Genomic DNA, 24,574 nt, shown 5'->3' with positions numbered 1-24,574 from the left:
TCATTCTCTGTAAGAGGAAATAAGTGAAATAAAGATTTTTCATTTGTACTGTTAGCTTATCTTTGTTTACTCGCTTTTTCATTTGTTTTGATGTACTTGTGATTGTATTAGCTTACATATGATGTTCAGTTCTGATTTTTTTTGCTTTGTCAATAATTTTAACCATTCTCATATTGTTAAGTGGAATATGATTTTATTAGCTTATATGGTAATATCAGTGATTGAAGAACAAGATCTGGTAGGAAGTGTAGCTGGCGAAAGTTTTTTTCCCAGCACCTGCACATAGTGCAATCTATGCTAGTTGTGTTCAAAGTTAAAGTTTTACCATTTCAGGTGTTCTACTGCATCCTTATATCTTCATACTATGTTCAAACTTCAAAATTCATGTCCTTGCATGATAGTGTAAGCTGGACTTACAATTGTATATGGTATAAGGTCCCCATCGGTCCCAGGTGGTTGTTGATTTGCTTGTTCCAAACTATTTTAAATGATTTGATACATTTAAAAAAACATTCTTGTTTTTGTACCGAACAGATCTTGAATGTGTGTTCATGAAAGTTAATAATGAGAACTAGTGGTCATATCTTTTCAGATTTTTGAGAATATCCTTGATTGTGCAGTAAAGTTGTTGAGTTGAAAATACCAGATATTATGTTGGTGCTTCTACATATAGTCCAGTTGTCGAGCCTTGATTTTATGATTATGGTGTAATGCTCTTATACCTAGCATGGTGAGTACGCTTTAAGGATGAAAAACTTCACTTGGCTGTAGAAACTCTTGTTGATACAAATATCTTATAGACAACTTCTACTATACAGCTTAAAGTCTGGACATCTTAACTTTTAACCACAAAATTATCAACTCGACTTATTTTGCTCTCTCATGGTACAACAATTACATATTATGATATTGTACACAATTCTATTGTACAACAATATACCGGCAACAGAAAAAAGATACAAAAAGAGTACATTACACGACATTGGTAGTTAATCTCCAAGGACCTTTACAGCAAAGAGTCCGTCTTTGCAGGTAGCCTCCTAAAGAAGTTTACTGGCGCTGCAGGCACCTTGTGGCGAAACCGTGGGTGCCTCATCCAGAAGAACCCAAGACAGAGTGCAATCACTTGGAATGGTGTAACATACAGTACAATTGCAGTGAAAAGGCACAATAATAGGAACATTGCTGTTGCTCTTGGGTCCCTCCAGCTCAGCAATGACTGCAATCTCTCACCCTGTGTTGCGATGTCCCCAACGACTGTCTGTATCCTCCCGGCGACGTGTCGTAGCCTGTCATATCTCATCCTAATCAGGTCTGGGCTCTTTGAGGTTGGGAACGTGTCAAATTCCTCATCAAGCTCATCTGGATGGGCAACATCAGCATAGGATATCCTGGTGTTCATATGTGGTGGTACTCGTGGCCGGAACCGGTAATTCCACAACCCAATCAAGAACATGTAGAGAAAGATGGTCGGAAGGATAAGGTCTGGATAGAAGACGAGCATGATGAAGAGCACATGAACCAAGACTGTGGTGACTGGGTTTTTCCACTGGCAAACATCACCAAACCATTTCCCTGCAGCAATGAATCCAGAGAAGACTTGCATAAGACGGAAGAAGTTTGCTTTGCTTCGTCGCATGCTCCACAGGTGAGAACGGGCATCTGACATGAACTCAACAACTTCCCTGCGAACTGGTGGTTCCATTCGCCCCAGGCGCTGTGCAACAAGCTGCACAGCCTGGTGGCGTAGCATTTCTTGCTGGACTATTGACAGTGGCTGGGCATAGTGCATTTTGGGCAAGAGAGGCCGTGAGTATGTAAGGAACACATTGAGGAGGGATGTGACAGAGAACCTGATAGCAAGGTGGAGCTCACCCATCTTTTTAACTCCTGATGGGTGGAGGACAAGCAGGGGATATGTGTGTGTGTACACCCGTCTAGTCTCAAGAGTTGAGATCCGGATTCGCACTTTCCCAATGGGCTTATCCATATGGCTGGGGGAGTTGTTGCTGTGACTCTGGCTGTGATTGTTGTTATTTTCTCCTCCTATGTGGCAGTTGTCGAACAGACCAATGGTGAGTACTGTTCCATGGTCAAAGACATCCCATGTATACTGTTCATTAAATCGAGGGTTCAAGTTGTCAACTATTGTGCGCGTCCGCACCCATTTGTGGCCATACTTGGCAACACAATATGGATCGCATGACCCCCTTTCTTGCCTGGTCTTCGTTGGGTTGAGGCCATTTGCACTCAGAATGCCAACTTCGAGCACCCCAATTGGTGGTTTCCACAGCTGCTTCATTGTTGGCCGTAGGTCACTACAATACTGGGTTGACTCATCAAGCACATGATAACCACCTTCAAGGCAAACACGAAGGTGTACCTTTGCATAGAATTTGTCTTCCTTTAGCTGGTTCACATCAATTAGCCCCGGCCTTCTGAGATCAAACCACACTGGACGTACCAGTGCTCTGTGATCAGCCCTCCTTTGAAGCCTTGCAAGAGGTATGATAGTTTCGCCAATCACCTCGTCTTTGTTCTGTGCAACACGATCTTCTATTTGTATAATCAAGTCATCCTCAAAAGGCTCTGCTGCCACAAACATCAACTCTTCATTCCACATGAAGTTTTTTGTTGGTGAGCGAACTTGCCTTGTCTTCAGCAATTGGTGACCCAGCCTCACCTTTACAAACACATCAGGTATGTGGTGGTGCTCCATTGTGAATATATCCTGTGCCTCAATTACATTGACCCTGACGTACCACATTCTTGGCGTAGGGTAAACCTTCCCACGGATATAGTTGTGAAGATGGGAATCAATTGGAGTTGATCCTGCATGGATGGCACTCGGGAAGCATTCATCTGCCTGGGTTCCATACCAGACTGCAAGCATCAACTCCCCTCTGTCCCTCATCCCATCTTTGCCCATAAGACGGTACCACTCTGGTGCCAATGGGCTGTCAGGAGGGACCCTTACAGGCACCTCATTCAGGTCGAGCATCACTCGTCCGACATAGTCATCCCGAAGGATGTCCTTATCCTTGACAACTACTTCGAGTGTCGTTGACTGCATTACTTCCTTAGGGAAAGCAAACACCTCATCCCACTCAGGCCTCTGGTTCTTCTCAAAGAACTTTGTTTTCATTTTGTAGTTTCCAAGGTGCACCTCAACATAAGGATCAAGACTCCCAGTGAGGTCCATGTGGGGCAGGTCACGGGCCTTGACCACACGCACAAAGAGGATGTGCATCTTCTCGACAAGATCATATGCCCCAGCCTTCTCACCAGGCATCACCCGGCCATGAATAATACGCCCACCACCAAGCGTTGGGCTTGTCTCCCTCAGCTGAAAGTCTACAGGCTGCTGTGGACCCGCAGAATACATCATCCTTGCTACCTGAGGGGCTTCAGTTCTATTCCCTGTGCCAGAGAAGCTTCTTTGTTGCTGCTCTCCATGGGAACCTTGACCTTGAGCGTAGTATTGCTGTCCGGCAATTGGTGATGGTCGCTGTTGTTCCCGTGGCAAGTGTTGGAACTGTCTTACTTCATTTGTCCTGGTGTCTTGGAAAGGATTTGAAATAATATTGGCAGCTGCCTGCTCTTGAGCGGTGGTGGGTGTGCTTGCAAAATTGTAATCCTGACCTTGAGCAGACACCCTTACTGATGGATCATTTGTAAGGAAAACTCTGAGGCCGAGCTCACCTCGTGCACGCGACAATATCGTGCGCTTCTCCAGGGGGTAATGCAGGGGCGCAGCATCTGATTGGCTGACAAAGGATGTACCAGAGATGCGGACCTTGCCTAGGCAAGTCTTGTTATTGCTGACACGGTTTGCATGGTACACATAGGCCTCAAGCTCTTTCTCTTGGAGGCGAGATGGATCTGATATATTGAAGAAAAACTGCTCATTCCAGACAGGGTTGATGTCCCCGTCTTTGATCGCTGTGCGGAACTTCTGGTCATCAAATTCAACCTCTACAAAGGCATTGGCTGTGCCCTGCTCTTTAGGGAGGAGGTCATGGGCACTGACAACCTCTACACCAAGCATCAGATTGTTCATGATGGCGCGCTGCCACCGAATAGATCCTCCTTATTCTGAAATAACAATAAGCATATGTATTTAGAAATCTGTCATTGCAAAACTTCAGCAGCTTGTAACTAGCAGTTTTACATGTGTTCTAGATTGGAGCAAGAGACTGGGAAATGTACATGCAGCATGGAAGAAAGTTGTGCCAACTGGAAGTTGGTTGGGAAAATATTCTTGTGTATGCCCACAAGTTTTACTTTGGCCCACTCCGAAGGAATCAAGTTTCGTCCACCGGTTTGTCCGAGACGAATATAGGTACTAAAAGTTCCAATGAATTTCCCGAGGAATCAAATATTGGTAGCAGTGATCTGTGGCTTGTTTGAAGGTATCAGGACTAAAAGCTAGAGGAAATATTCTTAGAGATGCGCACAGGTTCTTTTGGTACCAGTAGCAGTGATCCGTGGCTTGTTTGAAGATACCAGGACTAAAAGCTAGAGGAAACATTCTTAGAGATGCGCACAAGATCTTTTGGTCACAAGGAATCAAATATTGGTTGTAGGAATCGACGGATTGTTTGGAGCATATGAGGCACAAAAAGTTGGCTAGAAAGTGTTGACAACAACCGAAAGTATAAAGAAAGAAAAGTGCCTCTTCGGCAGATCAGTGTATTCCCATGTGGCTTTGGATACAGAAATTTTAACATTGTAAAGGTGAATTGTGACTGGTGTCTAGTATTGTGCTTCAAGTCTCTGGAGGATTATCAGTTCATGACTTGGGCAATCATTCAGCCATCAAGTGTTCCATTCAATGCAACACTGGCGATGACATGTGTTGGTGTGCACACAGTCAGCTTAGACCTAATCACATATTCTAAAATCTGATATAGATAATTGAATGCCTAATTATAATGTGCTGATACAAGGTAATGGCCATGAGCAGCATTTGGTAGACCAGACATGTGTGCAGGGATAGCGAGAGGCCACCGGCCACTTCCTTTCTGATTGAGACCTCCACTCCAACCACACAAGATTGCAAATGAGCAGGAACAAGAAATGGGTCTACCGGGTCCATATACATCGAGCGGGTTCCCCTGCCCGTTACCGTATAAATTGTCTGATAGGCTTGTATAATACCACTGGTCTGACCGTAAATCACTACTATGCACGTTACCAACTAGTTACTGATATTTAAAATTTATAAAACATCATATGAGATAATAAACATAAGGTCAGTATGAAAATGTTGTATATTTTACTAGCACATCTTGTTTGCCCGGTAGACGCAAGCCTAATAAGGATAGGTGATGACAACGCATAAATGAAGCAGCACAAGTCGCACGTCAGAAAAGTAGCATCTGAATTGTTCAATCTAACACTTATGCGATGCGATGCGGTGCATCATCATGGACCAAAAGGTGGGCAGGTGGTGATGGGGCTATCGGCTACGGGATATGATGGTGGTGTCGCCATTGAGTTTAGGGGAGTTCTCCATGATGTTGAGGTCCATCAACAGATACCAGAATCAGGCAATAAATACTACCAAATCCATTGGTATCATCGGAGAATTCGGCAACTTCACTAAACGCATAATTGATTGCTAAACCGTAGAAGATGCATGGACGTGTGTACCAGACAAGGGAGCAGATCTGGATTGGGAAAAGAAAACTCTGAGCTTTTACAAGAGCCTAATAATGGAAGCTTTTCAAGAACTTGGTCTCCTTTTCACATTTAGCCTGAGAATTTCTTTTCCTTTGGAGAGCGTGTGATAATGTGAATTTCACAAGAATATTAACTAGGGAGGAAGTTTCTTCTACAGAACAAACACATATAAGGCACACATCATCTATGGTGATATATAAATTTGCAGCTCAGATGGTTTGAGGAGGACCCAGCTATTCATCCCTAAACAACCAACGAAGAAAAAGGTAGTCTGAAGTCTTGGATCCGATACTATGGCCAAAATTCATCGGCAGAGTCAAACTTGAGCAATATACGACAACGAAAGGCGAGAAAGAAAGAGGGAAGAAGAGCATATAGTAAACTTGAATTATCATTCATCGCCATAGCCATGGCGAAAACTGAACATGGAGGAACCCATGAAATTCAGGCAGAGAAAAGCTCTGCAAATTAGAGACAGAGAGGCAGGTAGTAACCTTGATGTTCCTCAGCCAGGCAGCAGCTTCTGTTCTTGACCTTGATCTGAAGTAGAAGAGAGGAACGGCCGGACTATCGTGACTCCTTGGCTGCCTACATAGAGAGAGAGAGAGAGAGAGGTAGAAGGGGAGGGGGTAGTAACCTTAATCTATGGCTGTGGAGCGATAAACACATGCAGCTGTGGTTCTTGTGGCCTGCTGTGCTTGGTGGCGTGGTTGTTGCGCGCGGTTGCCGTGTTGGCTTAGCGGATGTTTTAATCGGAAATAGAGGAGAACGGAGCGTGTGAACTGTCAACAGAGACTGATAGCAAAAGGCCAAAGAGATTGTTTAATACAGAAAAAAACGTATGTGGGCCGGGTCCCTCGTAAGATTATTCAATTGCACGTTCAATAAAAATGTGGCAAATATAACCGACCACGTTTCATTCCATGATGCTTAAACCGCTAAAAATAAACTTGAAGGGCATTACCATGCATATATAAGCTTATTTCACACCACGTACTCTGCTGATTTTTGGTAAAATCAACATATGGTGTTCAAAAGTAATACTAGTACAGTATATTAATTTCATTTCAAGTTTATGATACTAACATTTCTTGTTCGTCGTCGCAGCATCGATTTGTGGAACTATACTTAAATTCAACATACGGTGTTCTCTGAGGAGGCCTCATTTATGGAGAGTTTTGATGTAAACACAGTTTTTTTCTTCAAATATCTCACAGCAAAGACAAAATTGGTACAGATCACTCTTGCTAATCAGATTCCAGGGCAACATGCAGTATACTTGCTACACGTAAAACCGGGGACTGACCCTTAAACTAAGAGGCAGAGTTAAACTGAATAATATACGTTGGGTTGGTTTTGCCTGATTGGTTGGCGCCATCACCCTCACCTTCGCACACGTTACCTTTCGATGTGCCCATCTTTGTTTGTATCCTTGGTGCTTCATTTGCTTGCTTTCTTAGGTCGTTGCTCGATCTCTAATCTTTGCTCGAGTCTTTTTGCGATAATTGTGGTGTTACTCCTTTTCCCTAGTGCTTCGTAGCTATCATTGCACTAGTCAAGCCATGTCGGTCTTAGAGGTAGTGATAGTCTTTCTTGCTGGATGAGGATTAATCAGATTTCATTTTATCTTCTTGAATCGACTAGTATTGTGTATTTGAGCCACTCGTTTGCCGTGGTGAATTTCTTTTTTATTCATGTCCCTCCTGCATTTTGGACACAACTCCCAACTCCCAACTCTGGATGTAATGATTTTTCGTTACTTTAATATAACTCTAGATATTTGGGCTCAAAAATAGTGTGCACGACCATAAATGTATTTTTTGCTAACTCGATTTACAAAGGTACAATGGGCACGAAATGGCATATCACATTTAGGTCGAAAAATCCTTGTCTACAACAGATAAATGACCTATGTTATAGTTATGTCACTGATGTGGGAGGCACTCCAGCCGCGAAGGACGGCCCATTTGCAACGAGGTTGCATCAAAGCAAGCTGGTGACCCCATGCACCCGTTACCCTAGAGTACCCACATCGAACAAGGAACATTGGAATCACCGTTCCCTAGTGGTCATATCGGCAACACTTATGATAAAGCCTATGATAAAGCCAAGTGGTCTTTCTTTCAACAAACTCCGAGGATGAAAGGTTTCTTCGAGGAGTGGCGCCAGTTAATTAATAACTTTGTTTTTGGAGGAAGTGTTGCCATTAAGGTCAATGATGATGCTGGTAAATACTTTCAGACAAAAAAGGGTTGAGACAAGGCGATCTTCTATCTCCAATGTTATTCAACATTGTGGTGGATATGCTTGCCATTTTAATTGAGCGCGCTAAGGTTGATGGTCAGATTGAAGGAGTAGTACCCCACTTAGTGGATGGGGGTCTCTCTATCCTTAAGTATGCATGATACAATTCTCCTTATGGATCATGATCTTGACAAAGCTAGCAATCTGAAACTAATTCTACCGGCTTCTGAGCATCTGTCAGGTCTTAAAATTAATTTTCATAAAAGTGAATTGTTTTGTTTTGGCGAGGCTCAAGACGAGGCTAACCAATATGCCAAACTTTTCGGATGTGGGTTAGATAGTTTTCTGAGAAGCTATCTGGGCATTTCGGTTCATTATCGGAGGCTTACTCTTGCTGAATGGAAAATAGTCGAGGAAAGATTACAGAAGCGACTTTCTAGTTGGAAAAGAAATTAATATCTCTAAGTGGAAGATTAGTCCTCATTAATTCAGTACTCACTAATATGGTACTGTATATGATTTTTTTTCTTCCAGTTGCATAAAGGAGTCTTGCGTAGATTGAATTATTTCCGATCAAGATTCTTTTAGCAAGGAGATAGTGAGAAAAAGAAGTACCGGTTGACTAAATGGAGTGTTGTTTGCCGTCCAAAAGATCAAGGTGGACTTGGTGTTCATGATATCGAAGTTAAAGGTTGGCTAGGTTATTAACCCAGGACGGTGTATGTCAAAACATTTTGCGGAGAAAGTATGTTGGATCAAATGTGATTTCCCAGGTTACCTGGAAATCCAGTGATTCACATTTTGAGCAGGTCTTATGGCTACCAAAAAATACTTCTTCCCATATGGTTCTTTCTCCAGAAGGTGATGGAAACATAACCTCTGTCTATGGCGTTCAGGCGGGATCCCATTGGACCTCGGTTGGCTTCTTAGAATGAGTTGCTACAACGCTTAAACTCAGTTCAATTGCTACTGGGTTTAAACGGATTTCGCTGGGGTCTCACTAAGAATGGACTATTCCCGATAGGTTGTATAAGGCTTTACTTGAACCCATTCATCCCGTGCTTGATAATAAAAACATTTGGAAGATGAAGATACCATTGAAAATAAAGGTGTTTGCATGGTACGTTCGCCGTGGGGTCATTCTTACTAAAGATAACCTTGCAAAACGTAATTGGCATGAATGTACGAGATGTGTTTTCTGTCATGAAGTAGAGACAATAAAACATCTTTTCTTCTAGTGCTAGATATATATGGTCAATCATTCAGATATGTTCTACCTTATACCCTCCAAGAAGCATTGCAAATATTTTTGGTAATTGGCTGAATGGGGTGGATTCTAGGTTTAAAGTTCTTATCGGGGTGGAAGCGATTGCCATAATTTGTTCGCTTTAGCTGTGTAGAAATGACAAGATTTTTAATAATAAATGTTCTTCTCTTATGCAGGTCGTCTACCGGTGTACGGCTTTGCTCCGTTTATGGTCACTATGACAGCGTATGGAGGACCGCGACCTCTTTACGAAGGTGTATACACGATTACAGGAAACAGCTAAGGAGTTTATTACCCAATATGGGTGGCTACATAGTCATAGAATTATGCCTTCTGTGACTGTTTTGGTTGACTAGCTATGTTCTTTTGATTCCGCTTTTTGTAGTGACTTCGTGTGAGTTTGACATTTTGAACGGCTATGTGCATCCTGGTTATGCAGAGGCTGGGTGTATTGCTTGAAACTTTTGAGTAATAAAACGCCCTTTATCAAAATAAATAAATATCGGCAACACCTTTTGGTTTTAATTGTTTGCAATGAGCATCATGTGTTCGGTCCAATACAATGCACGCATGATGTCGACAACAATATTTCATTCACAATATAGACAACACCATACATACCACATCAGTGTCATCTTTACACATCCAATTTCCATGCATGTTGACACCCCAGAGTACATAATGTCATGTTCAAAGCCCAAAATACATAGTGAAACAACTCTAAAATTTTAAGTTGCAACGAAGGAAAAAAAATAGTCAATTTATTGTTTACGTTGTTACATTCTCAAGGAAGGGTTGAAGGAGGAAAAAAGCCAATATATTCAAAGACCCTAGGCCCATAATCCCACATTACTAGCTCTATCAATGTTGCATCAAATTTCTGAGGGAAGAAAGTAGAATTCTGGGCGGAAGAGATGTGATCACCGAACACCTCATATTGTCTTACGATAATAAGCTGCTATGAATGGTTATGAACAAACTGAATATAGAAAGATTAAAATAATTGCGTACACAACATGGTGGTTCTGGTCGGGGAAATAGAGCCGGCGATCAAGCCTTGATCGCAATATATTTGCTTGTCAACATCGTCATGAGAGTTTTTACAAGTACATATTTTGCTGTCAGCTCCATCATCAGTTGCATGGTAGGTTAATATCATATAGCCAGAAGCTCATTGTACTGATCCGGATTGGACTTTTTTTTTATAATATCACCAAAATCAACATCGGCCCTCTGTGATACTTCGGTCAGAATGTACATTTTTTTTTAATAAAAGGCGTCTCGTACAATGCACCAAAACTTCAAAATAACGAGGGGGTGGAACATGTGTGGCCCTGATATCCTGTTTACCATAGCAGAAACCATAAGGGTTCTAAAAGAGGCATAAACTATAATGGTATTGCTTTAGATGAATGTGTAGATTTGATTGGAGACTGAAAAGTGTACTTTGGCCCAGTTCAAGCATTGCTGTGAAGACTCCAAAAATATATGCAAACCTTGTTTAATATAAAATTAAGTTCTAAGGAGTACTCCCTTTCTGCTCTCTCTGTCTCTTTATCTTTATCAGTTTTTAATAGCATTGCGCACTAATTGAAGTGGTGGTCAAGTTGTGGGCTCCTAAATTGATTGGTAATGGTCAGGCTTGAACGAATGATATGATATGAAAATAAAATGATATGCAGGACAAAGGAGAGCAGGAGAGCATGGTCCAGATCTGAGAGATGTGCATAACAACCCTCGCTGTACTTGACGTGGACCTGGACTCCATAGCAAGTCAACACAAAAATCACATGGGAAGAGAAAGAATGAAGCTAGCTGCTTGTTATAGATAAGTTACAACAAGTCAACAATGGTAATAACGGGCGCGTTTGATAGCCTGAGCGTCCCTTAGCTCGCATCGGCCCATCATTTTTTGGCCCGTTTGGTTATCTGGCCGAGCCCGCGTTCTTACACGAACCGCTTCTCAAAGCACCTCGGGCCAGACCCTGGAGGAACACCCGGTTCGGCCGTTTCTAGCGAGTCACCCGCGTTCCGGCAGAACTCGAGAATGCCGCGTTCCCCAGAGCCACCGCGGGAGATGGCGCGAGCCCGCGCAGAACGGCGAAATCTCGGCGGGATGAATTTGGTCACCGCGCTTGAAATTTCGCCACCGTATATAAGGGCGGCTCTCTCACCGCCAAATCCAAATCCCTCATTTCCCCCCTTTTCGAGCTCATCCGCCCTTCCGATCTGGCGACATGTTCGGCTCTTCCTCACCCGCACGGTCGGCGAGGCTTGCGGCGGCGATGGTGGCTGTGGCGGCGGTTACTGGCCGCGGATGGTGGTCTTCTTCCTCTGCGTCGATGACTTCGGTTGTGGTAAGCTTCTGCAAACCCTGGCCTTAGATGTAGATCTTGTGGGTACACATGGCTGGTCTGAACGAATCCATTGTAGGACATTCCTTCGTCCCCGGTCGGTGTTGTGGAGGTTGTCCAGGTTGCATCTGACTCTACCACTGGGACGCTGGTGCTGCCTGCATCTTTGCCAGGGTCTCGTGCTTCCCCGACCTCGGTGCTGCGTGTGGCTCCTCTGACTGTAAGACCGCTCTACATTGATCTGGTAGTGGTGGTTCATTGATCTGCTAGTGGTACTGCTTAAGGATGTGGATGTGGTAGTGGTAGTTCATTGATCTGCTAGTGGTACTGCTTAAGGATGTGGTGTGGTAGTGGTAGTTCATTGATCTTCTAGTGTTTGTCATGTAGACGATCATACCATTGGGCTCCCCTGATATTTCTACTCGTACTGTAAATGCTAAGCAATCTCTGTCTTCAAGCAAATCAGCCATGGTTTGGAAACCTGAGCTATCAGAGTTTGTGCTGAACCGGTTGGTTCAGCTCGTCCGTAGCAGCATCTGTTTCAACATGGGATTCAAAGAACAACAGATGAAGAAGGTAGCTGCTGATGTTCTATGATTCGCTGGCATACATGTGACAACTCTTCAGCTCTACAACCACATCAGAAACTGGAGGACCAAGTGGGCCGTCATACTGAAGATGAAAACTGATGGCAATCTGGACTGGAGCGAAGATGATTGCTGCTTCTATGCTGCTGATGAAGATACGGCGGACGAGTATATTCAGGCAGTAAGCATCATTGAGTTCCTTCATAGATCTGTATATGTGAATGTCATCCGCACTAACAGTTGTTCCTTGTGGATTGCAGCACAACCCGAGGCATTTTCAGTATGTCAGGACCCCGATCACGAACTATGCTTAGATGAAGACGATCTTCACGCCCCGGTTTGTCAGCAGGGCGCAACTGTACCAACCTGAGTTGATGACCAGGGCTATCGACTTCATTGCAGACAACGAAGAAGAGTATGCGCAGTACCGTAAGCTGCAGCCACCGGAGAGGAGGAGCTGGCTAAGGACCTGGCTTCACAACCAGTTTCCTGCTTAGTGCTTCTGCATCGTTGGTCATGATCTGCTCATTTTGGGAGGTGGTCTCGTATCCCTCCATTAGCTAGGACTTGCTTCAAACTGATCCCCGGTCTGTAATGATGAACTTGTTCGAGGTGGTATATACTAATCCCTCATGTGATGAACATGCGATGCATTCCGAAGTATAGTTGCTTCGCTCGTGATGCATCGCCCACTAAATAGTTGCTGTGTATTACCAGCACCTTTTCTGATGAACTGAATCTGCTGTGTGTTGTAATTCAATTATTAACAGTGCTGGGAAACCTCACCACTCTAAGGGGAGGGGTTACCACAACTCGCTCCTATCTGCAACCAAATAGCGTGTGGGTTGTACGAGCAGGGAAGAAAGTAGTCTGTGCAAGCACCCAAACAATGGAGCATGGATTCCCTCTCCGGCTCAGAAAAGACCACCTAGGCTACCAAACGACCCGCGTTTCATGGTCCATAGCCCGTTCATGACGCGCAGGGAGGTCCATCTCGCTGGTGCAGTGGTACATAAAATTCATGCCGGCTACGAAATGCGTCCAACATGTCTGCCCAATCACACATGCACATTCTTTGTTACTAAAAGAAAAAAGATGGTACGTTTCGATAATGTTTTCCCCCGCGCAAAGAAAAAAGACGCTAAGTTTGTTTAGAACTTTGGCTCTGCTTTGTAATTTTATTATGAATTAATCAGGCATCAGCGTGCACTACAATACAAAAAACATGCACCAAGAGTGACCGGAAGTGGAGGATATCTCATCATATGTAGGCGACGTACGTACCATTATATATATTATATATAGATTTAAAATCCTAAGCGGTGAGTGAACCGATCAAGCAACTGGTTCAATGATCGGACCACTGGCTTAGCCAGTCCGAGAGCTACAAAGCGGCCTCATGCCTAATTAGTATGTAAGCTTTTTTTTGACACAACTTAATTAGTATGTAAGCTAATTAATTTTGAGAAAAGTTGACCAGAACTGCGATAGAGAGTGTACTTAAACAAGTCGCAAAACTAATACATCTCAGGTGGTATCGGGCGTGCTGAGGCTTCCAGCAAGTCTGAGTTTTGGTTCCTACATAGAACATCTTGGGCCTATCGTACATTTCTTATACCATAAAGGAAGGATTGTTTCCTTGGTCCAACACTTTTTTTGGACAAGTCTACCCTTCCACTAAATCTATACCTAATAATAAAGGAGCTAAGGTTTCTGCCAAAATTTTCGTCCAACTTTTTTTTGGACGGTTTTACCCTCCCACCAAACTACATAACACATCAGAGTGCCACCGTACCGGTTCGGTATTATTTTTTCTCCTCTCCCGAAACGATCCCCTCTCGCTCGCTCACCTTGACGGCTACTCAGCGCAAGCCCGATGCAGCCGCCACATACGAGGGAGTGCTCCTGGGCTTTGATCTGGGCTTTTAAAATAATTAAGGTGGTTTCCGGCCGAGAAAAAATATCCATATTCCGTTTGAATAGTCCCACATCGATTCTTTATAGCGATTTCATACGGTTTATATACGCTCGGAAGTTTCAATCATCACCAAGCAATTACATGACCTAATGGATCAATGGCATAGAGAGAAAATCGTCCAGATTGACCGCGTGAGGAGATCCGACGCGGATAGAAATTCAGAGCTGGAGCTCAAAGAATTGAGAAGGGGAAGCTCGCGGATATATGCTGTGAGAATCGGTGGAACTGGCGCGGATATAAATTCAGAGGAATTAAGAAAGGGGGAGGATGTCAGATAAAGAGAGAAGGGGAGACGGATCTGGCAGCTGGAGGCGCAAGCGTGTGCCTATCGCTCGGATTTCAAGCTTGGCGGCGTTGTGATCCGACGTCGTGGGCGGCGAGGGGAGCGCTGCTAGAGGTGGGCGGCCAGAGGCGCGCCGGCCGGCGGGGAGGAGGGAAGCCAGGCGGAGCCTGCTGCTCGAGGAGGGCGCAGCGGCGCTTTCCCCGGGGGGCCTATTCCTCGCGTGCGGCAGAGCCGCCGGCCTCTTCTTCTGCTCCGACCAGTTTGGTCTGCTCGCCAGGGCGATGTTGCCGTGGCGTGGCTGGGCATGGGCAGGCATCCTGCTACTTAATTCCTTTGTGTTGGAGGGCGTGGACTGGATGGAGTGCCGTGTTCATCTGTCCCTCAATTCATTCCCGTGCTGGAGAAATAAGAAACGGCACGTACCAGTGGAGATGTGATACCTTGGAGCTGTCCGAATGTAGGGAAGTATTGGGGATTTATTTTTTCAAATGACCAAATCCTCGCGGTGGAAGAGTTAATCTATTGGAGTTGGTACACTTTAAATTTACTCAATGCGGTGGAAGATTGGATAAGTGGGACATTTACTTTTTTGAAAATTAAGTTTTTTTGGCTGTTCTTAATTATACATTTTTTTCGCGAGGCGACATAATTTTTTGTAATTCAACAATATGCTCATTTTGTCTGAATCTTCAATCATAGATTGTTGTCTGCTCAAAAGTTGGAATCCATAATTTATTTGCCTCGGTGCCTAGCTACATCGGTAGACCGGCGAGCACGCACACCTGGGCATCGGCGTGAGGTGCTCCTCCTCCCTCCCAACATGACACCTGGAGAAGCCCAACGGACTCCCGCGGTACCCAGTGTTGATTCCCAATGTTGCCGGACAACTGGTGAAGCAGTTGGCACAATGTACAAAATTGTGGAATGGTTTATAGAATATCCAATGTGTACTAGCTTTGAATTTGTTTGAATTCATATTTATAAAAAATAATGATGGGACCCACCATCATTACAAGTTTATTGTATTATAAGTCGATGTAGTGAGGGGCTTGTAATCTATAATCTTCTTAAAATTTGGTTATGTTCTTAATGATTATGAGAAATCATGACCACCATGGATGATGGTGAAAGTGAAGAAGTTTCAACACGGATGATTAAGAGTAGATCCCGATGCAACGCACGGGCACTTTTGCTAGTTACATATAACGCACAATGCTATGGTTAGCGTTTTTTTTTTTCCGGCCAGCAATCCATACGTGCCAGGTTATTTAGCTGCCGGCCGGCTCTTATGGGCCTTGCGCCGCGCGACTCGGATACAACCACCCAAAATATTGGCCTGCTCCTGCTGGAATTTTGGGCACTTGGCCTTCGGCCCATGACCCATTATTAAATTCTGAAACTCACATGGCCCATTCCAATAATCAGTGGCAGCACTAGTGGGGGCTAAAGTTTAGTCCCACATTGCTAGTTGGGAGAGAGTTGGAGTGGTATATAAGGTGGGCTGTTCTAGTCCTAGTAAGTGAGTGAGAAGAGAGAGAGCCCTCGCGCACTCCTCCTCCTCCGCCGCCCGCCTCGCCTCGTCACGACGCGCCGCGGGAATCTCGCCGAGCCGAGCTTATCTTTTTGCTGTTTGGGAAATTAATTGTGTAATCAATTTCGAGTCATTAACGGACGCGTTACTCAGCCGTTTTGCCTTCCGGTCTTTCTAGATCGTGGCTGTGCCGACTCGGACGTGGGCTGCGTCCCACGACCTTCCCGAACCGCACTATATAAGCGCGGACGCCAACCCTAATCTGTACCAGATGCATATGCGACTACCTGTTTCCAGTTCATTGCGCCGCCGCCTTCGTCGTGCACCGACTGCCGGGACGATGAGGCCTCCGGAACCCTGCCTCTCTTCAACTCCGTACGGGTGAGGGGCAATCAGGTTTTTGGGGAGCGCTCGGGCGCGACTACGGCATCACGACGTCGTCATCGGACGACGAGTTCCTCCACAACGACAACTTCTTCCCGGACCTCGGCGACTTCTTCGACAACCTCAACATGGGCGACAACGACGCTGCTGCGAAGTATGTGATCTTGTCGTTCCTCTTTCGGTTCGTTAGAGTTTCTTCTTCTAGTTTATGTGGTAGATGCGATCGGTTTATCTTGTTTAGATGTGATCTGTTCATCTATCTTACTAGTCTGCACGATTAGTTTATTTTTTGTTTTCGTAGTCATGATTTATCAATTACTTGTACGGATTATTTCATATGGATATTTGCTTATATATTCAACAATCCAAAAACCTGATTATAGGCAAATCAATTCAAGCAGCGTTGCTGCCGCTACTCGACCTCCCCTCTTTGATGGTATGCATTACAAGAGGTGGCGCACAAAGGCAGTCCTATGGTTTACAAACCTAGGCTGTTTTAGCGCCACAGATGCTAGACCTGAGGGGCCTCTTTCTTCAGAGGAGCAGGAAAAGTTTGAGAAGGTCGACGCCATGTTTAAGGCGGCCTTGTTTAGCATTCTTGGGGACAACATTGTTGACCCGTACATGGCTTTCGACCATGGTAAAAATGCGTGGGATGCGCTCGAGGCCAAATTTGGGGTCTCGGACGCTGGCACTGAATTGTATGTCATGGAGCAATACTATGACTACAGGATGACTGATGACCGCTCCGTGGTTGAGCAGGCTCATGAGATTCAGTCACTTACCAAAGAACTCGAGCAGTTTAAGTGTACCTTACCGGACAAATTTGTGGCCGGTGGCATTATTGCCAAGCTTCCTCCTTCGTGGAGGAACTTTTCTACTTCTCTGAAACATAAGAGACAAGAGTTTTCCGTTTCGGATCTCATTGGCTCGCTTCATGTGGAAGAGAAGGCGAGAGCAAAGGACACACGCGCTCGTAGTTTTGAGGGAGGTTCTAGTGCCAATGTGATACAGAAGAAAAACTTCCAATCTCACAAGTCTAAGAATAAGAACAATGGAAAAGGCAAGTTTGACGAGAAGAACAAAGCCTCTAACTCAACCAACTTCAAGAGGAAGACTCCTTATAAGAAGAAAGGGAATTGCCATGTTTGTGGCGCTCCTGGACATTGGGCTCCTGATTGCCCAGAACGCGATGATCGGCGTGGGAACAGCGGCAAGTCCGCAAATGGCATTATTGGTGTTGATACTAAGATGAAGGACGTTGGGTACGGTATTTCTCCTACTGTCCTTTCAGTATGTAATTCTCCTGATTGGTGGATAGACACCGGAGCCAATACACATGTATGTTCTGATGTCTCTATGTTTTCTTCTTATCAGGTCGCAAGGACTTGCTCCGTGCTGATGGGAAACGGCTCACGTGCTTCTGTTCGTGGTGTTGGTACGGTGGATCTGAAGTTTACTTCGGGAAAGACCATCCAACTGAAGAATGTGCAGCACGTTCCCTCCAGTAATAAGAATCTCGTTAGCGGATCGCTTTTATGTCGAGATGGCTTCAAGTTGGTTTTTGAGTCCAATAAAGTTGTAATTTCCAAGTGTGGACAATTTGTTGGAAAGGGTTATGTGTGCGGAGGCTTGTTCCGCTTATCTCTGTCAGACTTATGTACTCAAATTATTAATCATGTTTGCAATGATAGTGAGTCCGATATTTGGCATTCACGACTTTGTCATATTAATTTTGGGTGCATGACGCGGCTAGCTAATATGAATATAATTCCGAAATTTGCTATTGTCAAGAAATCCAAGTGCCAAGTATGTGTGCAAGCTAAGCAACCACGTAAGTCTCACAAGACTGCGAAGGCAAGAGACTTGGCACCGCTGGAGCTTATACATTCGGATCTTTGTGAAATGAATGGTGAATTGACAAAAGGAGGGAAAAGATACTTCATGACTTTAATTGATAACTCTACTCGATATTGTTATGTGTACCTCCTGATATCTAAAGATGAAGCTCTTAATCACTTTAAAATCTTTAAAGCTGAAGCAGAAAACCAACTTGATCGAAAGATTAAGCGGCTAAGGTCTGATCGTGGTGGAGAGTATTTTTCCAACGAGTTTGATTCTTTTTGTGCGGAACATGGTATTATCCATGAGAGGACGCCTCCCTACTCACCTCAGTCAAATGGGGTGGCCAAAAGAAAGAACCGTACTCTAACTGATTTGGTTAACGCCATGTTAGATACATCGGGTCTATCCAAGGCATGGTGGGGGGAGGCGATATTGACCGCGTGTCATGTCCTAAACCGTGTCCCCACAAAGAACAAAACCATTACTCCTTTTGAGGAATGGGAAAGGAAAAGGTTGAAACTCTCTTACCTACGAACTTGGGGTTGTATGGCGAAAGTAAATGTGCCAATACCCAAGAAGCGCAAGCTTGGACCAAAAACCGTGGATTGTGTTCTTCTGGGATATGCTTTTCATAGCATTGGCTACAGATTTTTGATAGTAAAATCTGAGGTAGCCGACATGCATGTTGGTACAATTATGGAGTCGAACGATGCGACTTTCTTTGAGGACATCTTTCCTATGAAAGAAACGTCTAGCTCATCAATTCAGGAGATGCCCAGTTCATCTACTCAGGAATTATTTCCTGAACCTACCATGGCTTTAGAACGCTTTGATAATCCCGTGGAGGATGACAATGAAGCTCCCAAAAGGAGCAAGAGACAGAGGACTGCAAAGTCCTTTGGTCATGATTTCATTGTGTACCTCGTGGATGATACTCCCACTTCTATTTCGAAGCCTATGCATCTCGGGATGCCGACTCATCGGAAGGAAGCTGTCCGTAGCGAGATGGATTCCATCTTAGCTAATGGAACTTGGGAGATTACTGATCATCCTTATGGGTGCAAACCTGTAGGATGCAAGTGGGTGTTCAAGAAAAAGCTTATGCCCGATGGTACTATTGAAAAGTACAAGGCACGACTTGTGGCCAAGGGTTATACCCAGAAACAAGGCGAAGACTTCTTTGATACATACTCACCTGTAGCTCGACTGACCACTATTCGAGTACTACTTTCCTTGGCTGCCTCACATGGTCTTTGATACGTCTCCAACGTATCGATAATTTCTTGTGTTCCATGCCACATTATTGATGTTATCTACATGTTTTATGCACACTTTATGTCATATTCGTGCATTTTCTGGAACTAACCTATTAACAAGATGCCGAAGTGCCAGCTTCGTTTTCTGTTGTTTTTGGTTTCAGAAATCCTAGTAAAGAAATATTCTCGGAATTGGATGAAATAAAAGCCCGGAGGCCTATTTTCTCACGAAGCTTCCGGAAGTCCGAAGGAGAGACGAAGAGGGGCCACGGGGTGGCCAAACCCTAGGCGGCGCGGCCCCACCCCTGGTCACGCCGGCCTATGGTGTGGGCCCCCGTGCCGCCTCTCGACTTGCCCTTCCGCCTACTTAAAGCCTCGCGTGACGAAACCCCCGGCACCGAGAGCCACGATACGGAAAACATTACTGAGACGCCGTCGCCGCCGATCCCATCTCGGGGGATCCTGGAGATCGCCTTCGGCACCCTGCCGGAGAGGGGAATCATCTCCCGGAGGACTCTACACCGCCATGGTCGCCTCCGGAGTGATGAGTGAGTAGTCTACCCCTGGACTATGGGTCCATAGCAGTAGCTAGATGGTTGTCTTCTCCCCATTGTGCTATCATTGTCGGATCTTGTGAGCTGCCTATCATGATCAAGATCATCTATACGTAATTCTATATGTTGCGTTTGTTGGGATCCGATGAATAGAGAATACTTGTTATGTTGATTATCAAAGTTATGCTTATGTGTTGTTTATGATCTTGCATGCTCTCCGTTTCTAGTAGAGGCTCTGGCCAAGTTTTTACTTTTAACTCCAAGAGGGAGTACTTATGCTCGATAGTGGGTCCATGCCCGCATTGACACACGGGACGAAGTGACGAAAAGTTCTAAGGTTGTGTTGTGCTGTTGCCACTAGGGATAAAACATTGGCGCTATGTCCAAGGATGTAGTTGTTGATTACATTACGCACCATACTTAATGCAATTGTCTGTTGTTTAGCAACTTAATACCGGAGGGGTTCGGATGATAACCCGAAGGTGGACTTTTTAGGCATAGATGCGGTTGGATGGCGGTCTATGTACTTTGTCGTAATGCCCAATTAAATCTCACTATACTCATCATGATATGTATGTGCATGGTCATGCTCTCTTTATTTGTCAATTGCCCAACCGTAATTTGTTCACCCAACATGCTCGTTCGTCTTATGGGAGAGACACCTCTAGTGAACTGTGGACCCCGGTCCAATTCTCTTTACTGAAATACAATCTACTTCAATACTTGTTTTTACTGTTTTCTCTGCAAACAATCATCTTCCACACAATACGGTTAATCCTTTGTTACAGCAAGCCGGTGAGATTGACAACCTCACTGTTTCGTTGGGGCAAAGTAGCTTGGTTGTGTCTGTGCAGGTTCCACGTTGGCGCCGGAATCTCCGGTGTTGCGCCGCACTACATCCCGCCGCCATCAACCTTCAACGTGCTTCTTGGCTCCTCCTGGTTCGATAAACCTTGGTTTCTTTCTCGAGGGAAAACTTGCTCGCTGTGCTCATCATACCTTCCTCTTGGGGTTGCCCAACGAACGTGTGAAATACACGCCATCAAGCATATTTTACGGCGCCGTTGTCGGGGAGATCAAGACACGCTGCAAGGGGAGTCTCCACTTCTCAATCTCTTCACTTTGTTTTTGTCTTGCTTTATTTTATTTACTACTTTGTTTGCTGCACTAAATCAAAATACAAAAAAATTAGTTGCTAGTTTTACTTTATTTGCTATCTTGTTTGCTATATCAAAAACACAAAAAAATTAGTTTACTTGCATTTACTTTATCTAGTTTACTTTATTGTCTTGCACTCTATATTAAAAATACAAAAAAAATTTTTTAGTTACTTTTGTTACCATGTCTAGCTCTGAACCTGTTACTTCTTCGCCTGAAGAATTAGTCTTTACTTTTAAACAAGGGGATGAGGAGAGTTTTAAGGATGCCTGGTCTAGGATTTTTACTTCTTATCGTAAAACTGAACCTCAAATGACTCTAAGTTTGCTCCTTAGCAATTTTTATTTTGGTCTTATGGTTCGCTATAGATATGCTTTGGATACTTTAGTGGGAGGAGATTTCCTTCATTGCAATGGGGATCAAGCTTTTAATGCCATAAAGAAGTTGGTTGCATCATATGATTCAGCTAATAACTTTGATTCAGTCCTCGCTAGCATATATAGTAGATTAAATACTCGGAGATAAGTACATCTCGCTTGAATGATAACTATTGCCACGTTCGTAATCGTCTTGAACAAGTCTTAGTGAACTCTAAACTCTCATTGTGGGATCCTACATTAAAATTGTTATCGGTGATCGAACCCTCCATGCCTATTGTGATATTATGTATGAATTTTGCCTTATGCACTGAAAGTATTTATAAATCTTTGAAACTTTGGGGAGTTGAGGAAGGAGGAGAAAAGATAACTCTCATTGATAACTCTACTATAATCCCTAAAGGAATAGCTGCAGGTGTGCATACAACTATTTGTGGAAGAACAATATCTATTGATTATCTTGTTGTTGAAACAGGAAAACTCACACTCGGAAGATCCCTGTTGAAACTATTGGGAGCAGTCATTGATGTTGGAGAAGGCACTTTGAAATTCACCTCTATACCGGGAGAAACTCGTATATTTCCTAAACCAAAGGGAAAGAAAAACAATAAGAAAGGTAAGGGTAAAGCCCAAGGTAATGTTGACGCACCACCCTTCGATAATACTTGATACACACTTTCTGCGCCTAGCTGAAAGGCGTTAAAGAAAGCGCTTATGGGAGACAACCCATGTTTTTACCTACAGTACTTTGTTTTTATTTTGTGTCTTGGAAGTTGTTTACTACTGTAGCAACCTCTCCTTATCTTAGTTTTGAGTTTTGTTGTGCCAAGTTAAGCCGTTGATAGAAAAGTAAGTACTAGATTTGGATTACTGCGCAGTTCCAGATTTCTTTGCTGTCACGAATCTGAGCCCACTGCCCTGCAGGAAGCTCAGAAAATTATGCCAATTTACGTGCATGATCCTCAGATATGTACGCAACTTTCATTCAATTTGAGCATTTTCATTTGAGCAAGTCTGGTGCCATTTTAAAATTCGTCAATACGAACTGTTCTGTTTTGAGAGATTCTGCCTTTTATTTCGCATTGCCTCTTTCGCTATGTTGGATGAATTTCTTTGATCCACTAATGTCCAGTAGCATTATGCAATGTCCAGAAGTGTTAAGAATGATTGTGTCACCTCTGAATATGTCAATTTATATTGTGCACTAACCCTCTAATGAGTTGTTTCGAGTTTGGTGTGGAGGAAGTTTTCAAGGGTCAAGAGAGGAGTATGATGCAACATGATCAAGAAGAGTGAAAGCTCTAAGCTTGGGGATGCACCCGGTGGTTCACCCCTGCATATATCAAGAAGACTCAAGCGTCTAAGCTTGGGGATGCCCAAGGCATCCCCTTCTTCATCGACAAATTATCAGGTTCCTCCCCTGAAACTATATTTTTATTCGGCCACATCTTATGTGCTTTTTCTTGGAGCGTCGGTTTGTTTTTGTTTTTGTTTTGTTTGAATAAAATGGATCCTAGCATTCACTTTATGGGAGAGATACACGCTCCGCTGTAGCATATGGACAAATATGTCCTTGGTTTCTACTCATAGTATTCATGGCGAAGTTTCTCCTTCGTTAAATTGTTATATGGTTGGAATTGGAAAATGGTACATGTAGTAATTGCTATAAATGTCTTGGGTAATGTGATACTTGGCAATTGTTGTGCTCATGTTTAAGCTCTTGCATCATATGCTTTGCACCCATTAATGAAGAAATACATAGAGCATGCTAAATTTGGTTTGCATATTTGGTTTCTCTAAGGTCTAGATAATTTCTAGTATTGAGTTTGAACAACAAGGAAGATGGTGTAGAGTCTTATAATGCTTTCAATATGTCTTTTATGTGAGTTTTGCTGTACCGTTCATCCTTGTGTTTGTTTCAAATAAGCCTTGCTAGCCTAAACCTTGTATCGAGAGGGAATACTTCTCATGCATCCAAAATACTTGAGCCAACCACTATGCCATTTGTGTCCACCATACCTACCTATACTACATGGTATTTTCCCGCCATTCCAAAGTAAATTGCTTGAGTGCTACCTTTAAAATTCCATCATTCACCTTTGCAATATATAGCTCATGGGACAAATAGCTTAAAAACTATTGTGGTATTGAATATGTAATTATGCACTTTATCTCTTATTAAGTTGCTTGTTGTGCGATAACCATGTTTATTGGGGAACGCCATCAACTCATTGTTGAATTTCAAGTGAGTTGCTATGCATGTTCGTCTTGTCTGAAGTAAGGGCGATCTACACCGAGTTGAATGGTTTGAGCATGCATATTGTGAGAGAAGAACATTGGGCCGCTAACTAAAGCCATGATTCATGGTGGAAGTTTCAGTTTTGGACAAATATCCTCAAATCTCTAATGAGAAAAGAATTAATTGTTGTCAAATGCTTAAAGCATTAAAAGAGGAGTCCATTATACTGTTGTCTATGTTGTCCCGGTATGGATGTCTAAGTTGAGAATAATCAAAAGCGAGAAATCCAAATGCGAGCTTTCTCCTTAGACCTTTGTACGAGCGGCATAGAGGTACCCCTTTGTGAAACTTGGTTAAAGCATATGTATTGCGGTGATAATCCAGGTAGTCCAAGCTAATTAGGACAAGGTGCGAGCACTATTAGTACACTATGCATGAGGCTTGCAACTTATAAGATATAATTTACATGATGCATATGCTTTATTACTACCGTTGACAAAATTGTTTCATGTTTTCAAAATCAAAGCTCTAGCACAAATATAGCAATCGATGCTTTTCCTCTATGAGGACCATTCTTTTACTTTCAATGTTGAGTCAGTTCACCTATTTCTATCCACCTCAAGAAGCAAACACTTGTGTGAACTGTGCATTGATTCCTACATACTTGCTTATTGCACTTATTATATTACTCTATGTTGACAATATCCATGAGATATACATGTTACAAGTTGAAAGCAACCGCTGAAACTTAATCTTCTTTTGTGTTGCTTCAATACCTTTACTTTGAATTATTGCTTTATGAGTTAACTCTTATGCAAGACTTATTGATGCT

General features: G+C 43.6%; 1 protein-coding gene across 1 annotated transcript; it reads right to left on the bottom strand.

Moving 5' to 3' along the window:
- Nucleotides 1–761: 761 nt before the first annotated feature.
- Nucleotides 762–6,322, bottom strand: LOC124670782 (FT-interacting protein 3-like). The gene is made up of 2 exons (XM_047207261.1): nucleotides 6,180–6,322; nucleotides 762–4,095 (listed from the first exon to the last, which is right to left on the bottom strand). The coding sequence occupies exon 2, from the start codon at nucleotides 4,058–4,060 to the stop codon at nucleotides 1,007–1,009; it is 3,054 nt and encodes a 1,017-aa protein (XP_047063217.1). The 5' UTR covers nucleotides 4,061–4,095; nucleotides 6,180–6,322; the 3' UTR covers nucleotides 762–1,006.
- Nucleotides 6,323–24,574: the final 18,252 nt, after the last annotated feature.

This window comes from Lolium rigidum, chromosome 7 (genome assembly GCF_022539505.1).
Source record: "Lolium rigidum isolate FL_2022 chromosome 7, APGP_CSIRO_Lrig_0.1, whole genome shotgun sequence".
In the NCBI taxonomy this organism is placed as follows: Eukaryota; Viridiplantae; Streptophyta; class Magnoliopsida; order Poales; family Poaceae; genus Lolium; species Lolium rigidum.
This window is presented reverse-complemented; position numbering and strand designations above follow the sequence as displayed.